Source organism: Gallus gallus, chromosome 5 (assembly GCF_016699485.2).
Source record: "Gallus gallus isolate bGalGal1 chromosome 5, bGalGal1.mat.broiler.GRCg7b, whole genome shotgun sequence".
Classification (NCBI taxonomy): domain Eukaryota; kingdom Metazoa; phylum Chordata; class Aves; order Galliformes; family Phasianidae; genus Gallus; species Gallus gallus.
In genome coordinates, this window is record NC_052536.1 from 49,370,482 (window position 1) to 49,384,729 (window position 14,248).

Sequence of the window (14,248 nt, forward strand, 5' to 3'; positions counted from 1 at the left end):
ATGAATTATTTCATGGGGAAAAAAAAAATAAGGTTAAGATTATTAAATTTGGGGAAAAAATAACTGACACTTGGAGAATTAGCGTAACATAGAGGGTAATACAGCGCTCCTACAGCCAGATGCAAGAATGCATTAACATTTCTCTTAGTATGTAGAAACTTAATCCAATCTCTACATCACTGCAAAAAAAAAAAAAAAAAAGCACACATCTTTGAACAGACCCATGTTCTTGTTTATAAGTAGCTTCTGTCAGACTTGATATGTTGTTTTTTTTCCCTCAAAAAAGAACTTGCTTAGGATGGGAAGAGCTTATTTAAGTTTTCAGCACTCTGTAGACCTCATTTAAGGAAAGCTAAGTTTCTGATCTGAGGATGAACTTTTCCTCTTTCCAATTATACTTGCTTCCTCAGTTAGATTCTTCTCCTTTTTTTTTCTTTTTCCTTTTTTTTTTTTTCTGGTTATACTTGTAAATTGTTAATCATATCACAGTACCCAAGGAGCACAAGGCACTTCCCAAACACAGGGGCAGTCTTTTCCCCCAGGATAATGAAATGTAATGAAATGGATACTGTACCTATTAATTGAAACTAAGCTAAGCTGCCATGACAAGAGAAAGTATATATTCTGGGTCAATTTTGTCAGTGACTTTCTCAGTTGAAAGCTCCTGAGTTTAGACCCCAGTTCTGGAGGACTTAGGGATATTGTTAAATCTCTACTTGAGCAGTGACTGCAAAAAGGTGTATATGACTGCAAAAAAAAAACCAGTTGTCCCATTAAAGCCTGGATCGATACACCATACAAATTACACTTCTGTGCACATATCGCCAGAAATAAGTTCTGAAACCACTGGTAGAATTAGAGCTTTAAACAGTTGGCATGCCCTGCATCATCTGTTGTTACATGTTGCTTAATTCTTTTCTGATACTGTTTATATATACATATGTGTATTACTTAGCTGCATGGTTAGGGACAATGTCTCTAATGCCGAAAATGGGAAAATGCCTGCCTAACAGTTTGAGAAAATCCTGTAGTGCACAAAAAGCGAATATCTTAACTGTAGAATAAATGGCAATTTTTCATGTTCAATTTGTAACTCTTTGGCAGACTTCTAGTTTGGCGAAGTTAAGAATGTGGCATTCTAGTAAAGCCTTTTTACCACGTGTCTCATTCTTATTTGGTCTTATTTTTTTCTGAACCATGTGTTTCTTTTGAAACTCTACCATGGATTTCTACAGATAGTGTTTGGATCATATAGGTGTGCGTCAGAGATGAGTGACTGACTACAGCTTGGTATTAGATTGCAAAGTCTGTCCTGTCTGTTCCAGAGCTAAATGTTCAAAGCAGAATTGGTTCACCCCTTCTTTCCTTGAAGGTGGATGAGCTGGGGCATATGGGACTTACTGTGTGGGAATTTCACGTGAGATCTTGCAAGCTGAGAGAGTGATGCCAGCTAAGGAGCTAGATTCTAGCTCCTCTCTGCTTTGTGGGAAATACAAACTGCAGATTCTCTTTTTGAAGAGAGAGGCTTTGTTGTTCTATTGTTTCCAAAATGGCTCTTTGCTCCAACTTTTGGGCAGTTTGCATCCAGCTGCTGCCCTCTGTGCTGCGATGGCTGCTGTCTGTATATACGTATATGCTTCTGTGAATTGGTTTATTTTAAAATGAGAAGTGGATGTGTTCATCATCATAATAATAAAAAATACTGGAATAAATCTCAATCTGAAAAATGCAGGCATTTTACTAATCGTTTTAAATCCTGTATACTGCATTTTTAGAAGTTGTTTAACTGTATCTATTCAAAAGCTCTTTGTCTGTTTCATGCAGTACTTGTTTAGTCTTTTTTTTCTGTGTAATTTAACTGTTAAATTTTGGCACTGAGAATTGCATGTTCTGTTTTGAAAATTTGGTTCCTCATGAAATTAGAATAGAAAAGATGTAATATGCTACAGTGAAACTGATCTTAAGACTTACCCAGAACACCAGTAAGAATCACTTGGCGAGAAAAGATTAATCATTCTTTCAAGTCAAATGAAATCCTGCAAATAATTGCGGAGTGCCCTGTTTGCTTTTTCTTAAATCGGGCTGCCTATTGAAATAGTCTTTAGTAGAAGTTTCACTGTATACTAAATGTATCACTGTATACTGTATTGGCATGTGCGTGTGGTTTACATATGTGTATATATAGTATTTGCACTGTAGGTCAGACTGGAGAAAATATACACACGTGTATTGTATGTTCTGCAGATGGCACCCTACAAACTTGATAACCTGTGCCCGTTATGTTTTGAGCATTATCATGCAAACGTCTTTTGCCAAAACTCACATTTTTTTCCTATTGCAGTTGAATGCACATTTGTCAGAATGTATTAATGCCCCAAGTACCTGTAGTTTTAAGCGTTATGGCTGCACTTTTCAGGTCAGTATATAACAATTATACTTCCCAATTGATGAAAATCTGCAAGTAGAACTTAACTCTTTGACATGAAAGTTCTGGACTTCTCTAATCTTGGTTAAGAAAAAGTCATCCAGTTGCACTGAGTGGTTAAGTACTAGATGTTTGGTGGGTTTTTTTGGTTTTTTTTTTTTCATTTTAAAAATAACCTATATTAAAAAACCCCAAAACATCACTTTCATGCAGTGGTTTGGGAGTTGATTTGTTAGGCACAGCTTGTTGAAGTAGAGAGATGATACATTTCAAGAACTTCATAACAGAATAATAGTGAAGTAATTTATGTTCTTCAGCAAACAAGCGAGTAACTTCAGTTGTTTATATGAAAGTCTTTATTTTCTTGAGCTAAGTACATTTATATTTTCTTTCATTTGTGTGTCTTAATATTTTTATTAAAATTAAACATAGATTAGTCCACATAAAACATCAATTTTAATGTGCATTCCTATGTCTGTGTGCACATACAAGTATAATTAAAGCATAGCATGAAAACCAGTTTAAAAAAAGAAAGTTTTATGTAATCCTGGAACTCCCTGCAATATTTAAAAAAAAAAAAAACAAAACAAAAGGAAGTCCAACACTGGAGTTGAGTTTCAGTATTAGCATTCCAGTCTCTTAAAATATTCTGCTCACTATACCATATATCTTGTATTATGAAAGGATTATGAAGGAAACTTCAGAAACTGCTGACAGGAAAAAATTGAGTTTATCAGGTAGTGTCATTCATTTGTTAGTTCATGATAATCTAAAAAGACAAGAACTGTAAGTAGCAACACTTCTCAGTAAACTGCTTCCTGCAGGTATTTCCAGTTTTTTTAAATAATGGGCATTCATCGTTTTAAGTGTTAACAGTAATGCTCTTAATGGTAGAACTGATCAGTGCTATGACCCTACCCACTGTTATGTCGTATGTATTGCCATTCATTTTATGTATGTATATGTGTGCATATATGTACATATATCCACATATATATTTTTAGTATTTTATATAGAGTGCATACTTTGAGGATCATTGAAACCTTTTCGGTTTCTTTGCAACTTAACTACTATGAAACCTAATATACTCTGTGTTGTGAAGTACTTAATGAAGTAGGTGTAATGCAACACAATACAAATAAAATAATATGGTCTGCATCTTATGTACTCTGTATATGATCTATGTGTGTTCTGTAAACTTTTTATATAGTGATTATTTGTAACAGCACTTATAGGTTGTGCAGAGGCAGCACATCTGACTATCGTAGAGCAATCGTTTTAGGATGACGAAGTAGTCATGGTACTATCTCTCAAAGTGGTTTATGAAGCTGGCAGTTTCCAGTGATAATAAATTTATCTTAAATATTTGTCTTTAATACTCAACTGAGGGGAAATTTTGTGCTTATGAAGCTGTTTATGAAATACAACAGAAGTTTAAATTATGGTTTGGGGAATTGGACATTTTAGATTGTGTGTGACTCGAGAGTTTTATTGTGGTTTATTTAGTGTAAAACTATGCAGAAGACTGAAATACGATTTATTTTGTAAATCTTGTTCATCTTTATTGTCTCTGACATATCAAGTTCATTGGATGGAGATATATGGCAGTTGTATAAAACACTTGCTCTACTAAATGTATTCCTGACTTTTGTAAATTCTCAAGTAGATTTCCCTTCTCCCTACTGTTCTGCAACATGCATCCGTGAACCAAAATACGTAGTGTTGGTTCGATGTCTTGATGTACTCTTTCTTTGTAGGTTTAAAAGAAGTGGAATTGGCTAAAATGTATAAATTCTTTGTTGTCACAGGGAACAAACCAACAAATTAAAGCACATGAAGCCAGCTCAGCAGTGCAGCATGTTAACTTATTGAAAGAGTGGAGCAATGCTCTAGAAAATAAGGTATATCTTCTACTCACTTCTAATTTTTATTGATTTCTTTAAATCATATAAAAGTACTAGAAGAAGCACTTTTTTTTTTCTGTTTAACAGCTGTTCAACAGCACAGCTAAAGCAATAGTAAGCTTCAAAAGCATTCAAGCCACATAGCATAACTGTACCTTTGTTATTATAAAATGCTATGAGAACTTTGGCTTTGCAACTCCATATACAATTTTCCTCATTGGTATCTTATTAAGTAAAACACTCTGTTCACATAGATAAACTATCCAATATTAAATTTCCTCCCTGAGCTGTCTCCTTCAAAAGAGAGGGTTCAGAAAGCTATGGCAGTGCTATGAGCTGTATTTCTGCTACCTCAGTATTTTTCAAGGAATTACATTATCAGAAAAACCAGGTTATAAAGCAGTTGTTTATTTCATTTGTTTTTGCACTTGCTCTCCAAACTTAATGACCTGCAAAGGTTAATTAAATCATTGTAGCTCAGTTAAATTACTGTAAATCTTGCCATGACGGTTTTCTGCTTTAGTGCTGGATCAGAGTGAAGTTCTCGTTGCAGTGCATCCTTTTGGCGTTACTTGTTGTTAGAATGTATGGTATTTGGAAATTGCTGGAAATCACACCAGTAATAGCTCTGATCTTCTTCACAGTTTAAATGAATTAAAGTTTATTTGGAGAGCAGATGGTTACATCTTTGATTTTAAAATAGAGAATTTCAGAACAGGTCTTTATTACATTTTTGAAAAAGGTTAATGTTATACATAACCATTAAAATAATGTTTTATATTTTCATTTTCTTTTTTTTTTCCATGGTGGTGGTAAGAATCCCAGAATTACTAGAACCATTCTACAATTGCAGGCACAAGAATCAGAAGGCCTTCAGGTTTCTCTAGAGTAGATTTAAATGAGAATAATGATTCCAGTGTTAGCTCAGTGGCCATTGTGTATGTGTGGTTTCTGACGTCTGACATCTTGCAGCAGACTGCAAACAGGGATTCAGTAAGCTTTCTAGAAAGCACATTCTGCTCTTGGTCTAAGACAGTGGTCTCTCATGTATGGGTTTCCAACAGGACCCTGCAGCCACAGAACATGTAGTTTTAAAGCAGAAGATAACAGGAACAGCGAAATGAAATTTTATCCCTGGTATATTTTTTTTCACATACAATTTTTACTGCATCTGTAATTTTTAGTTTGATCAGTCAATACTTCAGTTTGCTTTTGCACTTGAGCTTTTTTTTAAATCTAGGAACTGCATGGGTTTTGGTTTTAACAGATACTAATTCATATCTTTAGTTCTTTTTTTCCTTAGTTTAATTAAAATTATAGCATTTATTTTACATCATTGGAAAGAAAAAACAACTGTTCCCTGTGACTTCCAGAATAGATCATTTTTTGCCTTTTGTCCTGAGAGGTGCTTCATTATTTAAAAAGTGCCCAGCAGTTTTATCTCTTTTACAGCCACGACAGTATACGCTTTACTATAGTTGTTACTGTTTTCTTTTTCAAAAAAGCCAAAAGATTTTCAGTTAGGACATAACTACTTATCGTTGTGGGTTTTTTTTGTTGTTGTTCTTTTTCTTTTTTTTTTTCTTTTTTTTTTTTTTTTTTTACTTTTTCACTTCCTGCTTTGTAGACTTCTTCCTATTCATAATAAAGAATTGAATCACTGGAAATCCCAAGACAGTGCCAACTTACCAGAATAACCACATATCATATGTCTGTGAGTTTTCTAGCGAAGAGTACTAAAATGATTAGTAACTTCGTTGTTCTCTTTGAGAAAAAAAAATTGAAAATTGCACTGAAGAAAGACAGTGCAAAGTTAGCTTGGCTGGTGAATATCACTGAATTTGAGCCCTGTTGAAATCTTGTCGCTGGTTTCTGAGGGTCAGTATTTTGTTAGGGATACTCACTGTGATACATACGGTGGGGGAAGAAGAAATGGCCCAATCCCAGTCACCATATTGTGATATGCCCCCAGCAGTGGTGTGGGGGCATGCAAGCTGAAAGTCTTCAGAGCTGCAAAGCTTCTGCTGAATTTTGAGTTTGGTTTTCGAATGGTGTTATTAGCAAGAAGCAATTAAAAGCTAATTAGATTTAAAATCTTGGACCACAGTGTTGTGGGACAAATTAAAACTTGGTGCTTTGGTCACTGTGATGGGACAGATGTGCAGGCCTAACTCCCACAGGTTTTGTGGTGCTGGTGTTGGAAACAAATGAATTTCAATTGGTTTTTTGGATTTTAACATAATTTTCTGGCTTTGTCCCAGTCTTAAGGAAATGTGGTGTAAACTCTTCTTTGTTTTTTAATGTGTGACTTAAAAATGGGACCTGTCTATTCTAATCCAATTCTTTGTGGTGTAAGAGGATTTCTTCCATTCTTTTTTAGTAAGCAATAACCATAAGAATGGCTTTATTTGAAAAACTGCTGAATAAGAACACACTTTTTCCTCAAGGTATTGCAAATATGGCACAATAAAAGAAGTTAGTTGTTGATGCAGTTCATAAATGGATGCTGTGTTTCCTTTACCCTGTTTTTAATGTAATTATCCTAAGTTCCAAAGATTATGCCAAATACAATTAGGAAACTGTATTTACTTAGCATTAAAGACTTTTTATTCACAAATTACCACCAAACTGCAATTACTGAGTTAGCATTGACAGCTCTGTATGATTAAAGACTGCAAGACATAATTCTGTTTTTCTTATGTTCTGTAAAAGTGTGTGGAAAATTTGAGCACAAGACAAGCCCACATACTATAACTTGTACAAAAATGGAAATGCAAGGCTGGTGACACAGAGTGTAACTACCTGATCACTGGGAGGCCTGGGGAGGAAACAGTGAGAGACGAGGAATGTAAGGATCACAATTAACTAAAGAACGCTGAATCATTGAGGAAAAGCAGGATGTGAAAATTGAAGTGGCAACCCGGCAGATCTGAACTATGTGGGAGGCAGGCGTGCTAGTTTAAATTTGTACTTATTCTTGGAAATTTTATCTAGTACCTTGGAATGCATTACTTTAGCCTCAGGATTGTTTCTCTCTCTGTACTGGCAAAATTAGCTTTGTCTCATTTCTTTTGAACCTCTTCTGCTGCAGTTCCATGTATGAAAGCTGTAGTTAGTGTGTTTATATACATATGTGCTATGCTATATTGAAAAGTAGATAAACACATAGTATGAAGTATGGTATCTCTGTATTTCTGGACCCCTTTTCAGTGAACATGTTGAATGCCTGTGGGCTCTGACAGTCTATTTTGTCAACTTCAGACTAGTACAGAGATCAAAATTATTTACCTTATTAAATAGCTTCTTGAGCCTAGGAATGTAGTGGCATGTAAGCAATCCAGTGGTATCTGATTAGAGGGCAGTTAAAGTATTGGAATTCTACAATGGTGTCCACATCAGGGATAAAAACTTCTGTGTACATGCTGAGAGAGTTAGATCCTGAGAACACAAAGCATCCAAGTAATTGGTCTTAATGTGGAATGTTTATCAAAAGATTTTTGTGGGTCAAGAATGGTACTGCTTCCTAACCACATAAAGATCTAACTGTGGATCTGATCAGGATGTGTCCAAATGTTATCCAAATGTTATTTTGGGTTGTTTATTTTCTACATTTTTCTTGCTTACTAATCTTGCCTAGGAAAAATGAGATTTAAAAAAGATAATAGAAGCAACCTACCACTCCCCTCCTCCAAACCACATTAATGGACAGAGCAGAAAGTAGTGTGTATCTGTAGTAACAGAGAATATTTAACTGTATTACTTTCATCTACAAGAATATCATATAATATATCTCCTTGTAACAAGGCTCATGTTTTAAAATCAGAATGAGTCACTAACGAATGAATTCATAAAATGTCAATACAGAGAGAGAATATAATCTGCAGTCTGTCTCTGTAGCTACCGGCTCTACTATTAGACACACTGCGTTTTCCTTCAGATACATGAATCCTTTCTGTATTCGCTTGTCTCAGGAGTGCTCATGACCATCACATTCTGTGAAGCCAAACCAATCTCATTCAGACAAATTTTTTACTGAAATTTGTACAGATTAGAACAGATAGGCGTGGATGGGGAAGATTAATGCTTTCTTAATTAGCAATGTCTGTGCAGGGCTCAGGTGGTTTCTTCCAAACTCCAAGCCACAATCAAGTCAATGGTGGTTGTTGCGCTAACGAGGCAGTCCTAGTTCCACAACTCAGTTACAGCCTAAATAAAGGAAAGATTTATGCTTAGATAAGTTCTGTTGCTGTTCCCGTATCCCATCTGTACTTTTATCATCCAAAATTGTACCAGTACCACTCTGTGGAAGCGGAGAAGTAGCTATCAGAAGGTAGTTTTGTTGTTCTTTGGGGTTTTTTTTTCTTGCTTTGTTTGTTTGTTTGTTTTAAAGACAGAGAGAGAGATTTCCTTAGGATCTCATTTCTTTTGTGGGTGTAAGGTAGTTTACAACAAATGAAGGTATGGGTATTTTTAATAAACTCTGGCAGGAGTAATTGTAGAATTTTTTCCAGGTGGCCTTGCTCCAGAATGAAAGTTTGGAAAAGAACAAGAGTATACAAACTTTACATAATCAGATTTGTAGCTTTGAAATAGAAATTGAAAGACAGAAGGAAATGCTACGGAATAATGAATCTAAAATACTTCATTTACAGGTAAGAAATTTAGAATCTCCCCATTAAACAGAAATGGTAGTAGCTTCTGTACTGTACATTTGCACTTGTGAAGTGAGGTGTTGTAAGTAAAAGGGGGCAGAGTGTAGCTTATTGCAAAGGTTTTCTGATTTTATTTTATTCTTGTCAGCAGCTGGCTTGTGTTTGTTGGAAGAAGATACTTCACTAGAGCACAGCAGTTGCCTAGGCTGGGTTAAAATGGAAAGCCCCATTTAAAAAAGGAGAAAGATTAAAAACAAAGTTACAGATATTATCTGAAGAACAATCATGACTACTGTCAAACTAGAGGAAAAGATCAGCATCTTAAATTTGTCATATGTTTAATACATTTAATTGTATTTCTTTTTTCTTGGCTTTTTAAAAGATATTAATTAAGAGTAAAATCAATCTGATAAGGAATTAATCCCAACTTAGCACAATGCATTTGAATACACTTTATAAAAATCAGTATTTTTGTTATCCTTTGAGCTTTCTGAGGAAAATGTGTCTATATATTCCTTTGCCAATAGATGTGAGCTTCTTTTTCCGTGGTCTGAATCACCTGGCCACAAACCAGTGTCAAAGTAAAAGTCTTCTGGATGCACTAGCATGGCGCTTGGTCCAAGCTGCCATACTTTGCATTCAGACCTAGCTTGGAATTCGAATACTGGGAAATTATGGGTTGCAGCTAGGGAAACCTCAGGAGCTAGTTAACAAGCAGTTGTGAAGGTACTGCCTACCCATTACCCTAGTATGTCTTCTGCCCCAATATCAGATATGTTTTACCATCTACATTAAAGGAAATTAAACAAAGGTATTTCCTTCCCTTACTGTTCACGTTTTGAACTAAAGATGTTACGGTACTCAAGAAAGGTTTAAGTCTCCAAACTATTGCTTAAGTTCTGCAGCAGCAGGGAGAAATCCTTACAGCACTTACTCTTGCCATGTGCTGCTCACGTGGTAACCAGTCTAGCCTGCCTTAGTTATTGTTGCTTGGTCTGATGGTAGTTTGAGATGTGGCTGCATGCTTACAGTTTTTCGTTCTGACACTGGGAAGCCAATCCATGTATGTATTGATACTGCCAATTGAATCTGCCCGGAGGTAAGTTAATTTGTAAGCCTGAATTTTTACATATGCTGTCTCAATAACCAGTAACAAGAGGGAAAATAGAGAAAACATAGTGTAGAGTTTTTTCTGATTCTTGATGACTGATTGCTAGTTCCAGTAGCTTCACTAAGAGAGGGCATGTGATCAGCTGTTATTTTGTGGAAAGGAACTTTCATATCCAGTATCCAGTCATTTTTATGAGCTTATGGAATCATAATAGTAAGCCAAGCCTTAAGCTGTGTGTGGACATGAAATATGTAAGACAAAAGGCAGAACAATCCTATGAGTGTAAAATTATTTAATAGGTAATACATTCCTTCAAAGAAGTGAGGATGCACAGTTTGTTTCTCCAGTCAAAGTTGTACTTGTTGTTCCTTTTCTGGTGTGTTCTTTTGCCATTCACTTTTGCTGTGTCCATTAGGAACATCTGAGAGAGAATTGTAAATCTGGTTTTCTTCAAATTTCCTCATGAAATTTGCTGAATTCTTCTAATAAATAATACTGCTAAAATTCTGAAATAGTATAGTAAAAATACAAACCAAAAAACCTAGATGAAAATCAATATCCAGAAGAGCCCTGAATAGTTTTTCAGGCATATAACTCTGGATTAATGATCTGGAGAGGTCAGTTGCGGGAATAAAAAGTTCGTTCAGAAAATTGATATCTACTTGAAAATTTATGAGTACAGTGTGAGACATCTGTGTGCTTTCTAATGGCATAATTAGAGAGAGTGAAATTCTCCACTTGTGCATTAAATTCAGATTTAGTACATCAGTGTCTCCTAGCATGAGGGACACTGTGTCCCTGCTGGGTAAAGCAATAGAGGTCCCTCTGCTTTAAAAAACAAACATGGAATACAAGTCTACTTGTGATTATTCTGTATCTTTTGAATTCACATGAAGAGATGGAGGAGATAAAAGGCTATACATTTGTCAACAAGAAGCTTAAACTCCACACTGGTTGTACATTTATGAAAGCAGAGCATTGCACACATGTTGATGGAGAGAAGTTGGTCCTTGGTGGCAGCTTCTGAAAAACATTCTCCCCAAAGGAAAACAGCTTACAACTCTTTAGCACCTTTGAAACTTTCCCAGTTTGTCAAATAATGTGCTTATTTATTTTGTTTGGTACTGTGTTAATGTTAAGAGGGCCCAGTCAGCAATGAGGGCATCTCTGTGTGAGGCACTATATAAAACCTTAAGCATGTTATTGTCCTTGCCTTGGAGAGTTCATGGTTTGTGTGAGTACAGGGAAAACATCAGACTTAGACACATCTTTCATTTACTTCTACTTGTTAACTGTGAACTAATGGATAAGTCCTTTGGCTCTGGTCTCAAGGAGTTCATTCATGACGTTCCATTGAGTCTTTCCTTTTGTATGTATAGCAAACAGCTGTTTCCTTACTTATTTTCTGATGATTGTCAGTCCAAGAGAAAGGCTGTGACTATATTGGTAGCTAATGATTAGTACATTCAGGAAAGTTGCTCAATCTGTTTAATGGGACCATAGCCATTGATTTAAGATTCAGGACACAGCTTTCCATGACAAAGTCCTAATTTTGCAAGTGATATATATAAGCTTGTTTTAAAACACCAACATAGAAATAAATGGTTAAGCTTGAAATATGTTGGATTACTTAGTGGTTTTGGGCCACAGCAGAATAAAACATTCCATGAAGAACATCATGTTGCTAGCTGGCTTGTCAAATTGACAGCCACTGATTAATCATTACAGACTTTTGATATAACTGAAACCACATGATTAAGAAGCCAGTGTTTAAAAGGGGAATTGAAGGTTTCGTGAGGCAAAAGGGTTTTCCCCATCAGTGGGGAACATTGAATCCATATGGCTAACAAGAATGCAAATGCAAACTATATTTTCTTGTTTTGTACTCAAACATAATTTTTTAAAGAAGTGAAAAGTAATTCTTACACATTGGCACTGTATAATAATCAACTGGAATTTAACTGTAGGTGGTAGCAAAAGTAGTTTCTTGACTCAAATATTTCTGTTACCATTTGAACTTTACATCTGAATATGGGGTTCTGGCTAAAATTCCTGCTAGTCAAAATTAGCCATGATGAGATTGAGTACTATGTATTTCTTATGTCAGATTTGAGGTAGACTGGGGAGTATGTTGTCCCTTAAAATATACTGAGGTGCTTGCAATATTCCTGTTTTGGGGAATACGGGTCTTTTTAAATATATATATATATAAATAATATATGTAATATCTATAACTTTGTATTGTATTTTGTGACTTACTAAAATCAGTTGTTTTTTTTGTTTGTTTGTTTTGTTTTCTTAAAAGCGAACAAAAGCACAGAAAACAACTAATGAACTCAATAAGCAAGCACCTTCAGGACGTGTGGTTTATTGAATTTAGGAAGCAAGGGTGGGAATTTCAGAAGTGCTTAAGGAAGTTAGCAGTGCTAGTTCTGCTTATGCTACGTAGAGCTTTTGCTCCTAATGATATGGGCACAAAATAACTCAGGCATTGATAACTGATGGATAGGAGCTTGTAGTTTGCTAATGCCCCTGTATCTGCATGTATTTGTACTATTACTCCATGTGGAGAGCAAGAGTGGTAATGGCTTTCCTGAGGGATGAGTTAATTTGCTTTTACTCAATGATAAAAGCATGCACGCTAGCAGCCACTTGATTCACACCATGGTAAGTTGTGCCCATACTACGTTACTTAAGTACTCTAAATACCCAACAAATACCAGCCCATAATACCAGTGTAGAGGCATTTAGAATATTGTTCTTGCATTGAAAAGCTTTTTAAAAAAATCTTTAGAGAAAGGCACTCTAACAATCCTGTTTTGAAGTATTTGTGTTGATAATTCTGACAGTGCTCTAATTTTTTGGTATTTCAATATTTGTAAGTGAAACTTGTTTGTACTGGAAATGCATATTATTATGAATATACAGTCCTTGTTTATTCTGCATGAATTATGTCTTTTTGTTATTTTGAGTTTTTTCTTGTAACTCTAACTTACTGTTTCATAAAGCGAGTGATAGACAGTCAAGCAGAGAAACTGAAAGAACTGGACAAAGAAATCCGTCCCTTCCGACAGAACTGGGAGGAGGCTGACAGCATGAAGAGCAGTGTGGAATCCCTCCAGAACAGAGTGACTGAGCTGGAAAGTGTTGACAAAACTGCGGGGCAAGGAGCTCGAAATACAAGTAAGTGTAAGCACAATGGACTGAAGTACTCAGTAGTGCTGTGAAAGGAAAAAGGATATCCACTGAATGCCAGTTTCATTATCATTCTCCTGTGAAAGCATCAATAATTCTGATTCTTCTGATTCATGCATAGGAAATGATGCAGTCGCTTCAACGCTGTGGCACTGATTCCAAGCTGTTTCTGAGACTTAATTCTTTTATTTTGTTTTCTTGACCAGTGTCTTGATTACAATATTATAATTCATTATAAACACTTCTTTAGCTGATCTTTGAAAGCCAGTAGCTTTCAGCATCTTCTTTAAATGCATTCTCAGTGTACTAAGAGGTCATTTTCTATTATTTGTTCTCATCCATGAGTAGATTAACATTAGTATTATCCAGCTGAAATTATCTGCTCTGCTATCTGTTACAGAATTGTATTTGATCCAAAGAATTACTGTGAGATGTGCTTGAGTATTAAGGTTGTTGTCGTACTTGCTGAATAGTATACATCATATGTAAGGGTTTAAATAATAAGGCCAAAGAACTTAACATTTAAATAGATGTGTATAAAACAAACCTGCTTCTCAGTATTGTACGTTGATCAATTTTGTCAGTGTGTAAAGAGTAGAACATTACTTCTCATGCAAGGGAAAAGGGACAGCCTTCCCTCCCAAGTAAGTGACCATATAAAGCAGTGCTAAGCTTGAATTTTCCGTTCTATTATCATGTACTTTAGACAAGGTAACTACTACACTTCTCAGACAAGTGGTGTGTGAGAAGAATATTTTGAGTAATTGGTGGGCAAAATTCCCTTTGAATTTCAGAGGGATTATGTAGGAACTATGAGTCCATCCAAGGCTAATAAGCTACAGATTATGCTACCAAGTATGTTCTCAAAATACTGAAGCTTCTGTTGCTTGCTGGCCAGACAAAATTTTAGATGATTTGAATAGTTGACTCATACTGAATGCATCATTAACACCCACAAATG

The 14,248-nt window shown here is 35.5% G+C and overlaps 1 protein-coding gene across 20 annotated transcripts in view; it reads left to right on the forward strand.

Annotated features, from left to right (window-relative positions):
* Window positions 1-14,248, forward strand: part of TRAF3 (TNF receptor associated factor 3) — a 69,388-nt gene that overhangs the window by 47,039 nt on the left and 8,101 nt on the right. For 17 of the 20 annotated variants that reach the window (XM_046942506.1, XM_025150935.3, XM_040701285.2 and 14 more), the window contains 4 exons: window positions 2,342-2,416; window positions 4,234-4,326; window positions 8,841-8,981; window positions 13,101-13,275. In XM_046942506.1, coding sequence (XP_046798462.1) covers window positions 2,342-2,416; window positions 4,234-4,326; window positions 8,841-8,981; window positions 13,101-13,275 — 484 coding nt within the window. The remainder of the gene's footprint in view (window positions 1-2,341; window positions 2,417-4,233; window positions 4,327-8,840; window positions 8,982-13,100; window positions 13,276-14,248) is intronic. The other 3 variants (XM_015287825.4, XM_015287826.4, XM_015287827.4) reach the window with 3 other exon arrangements.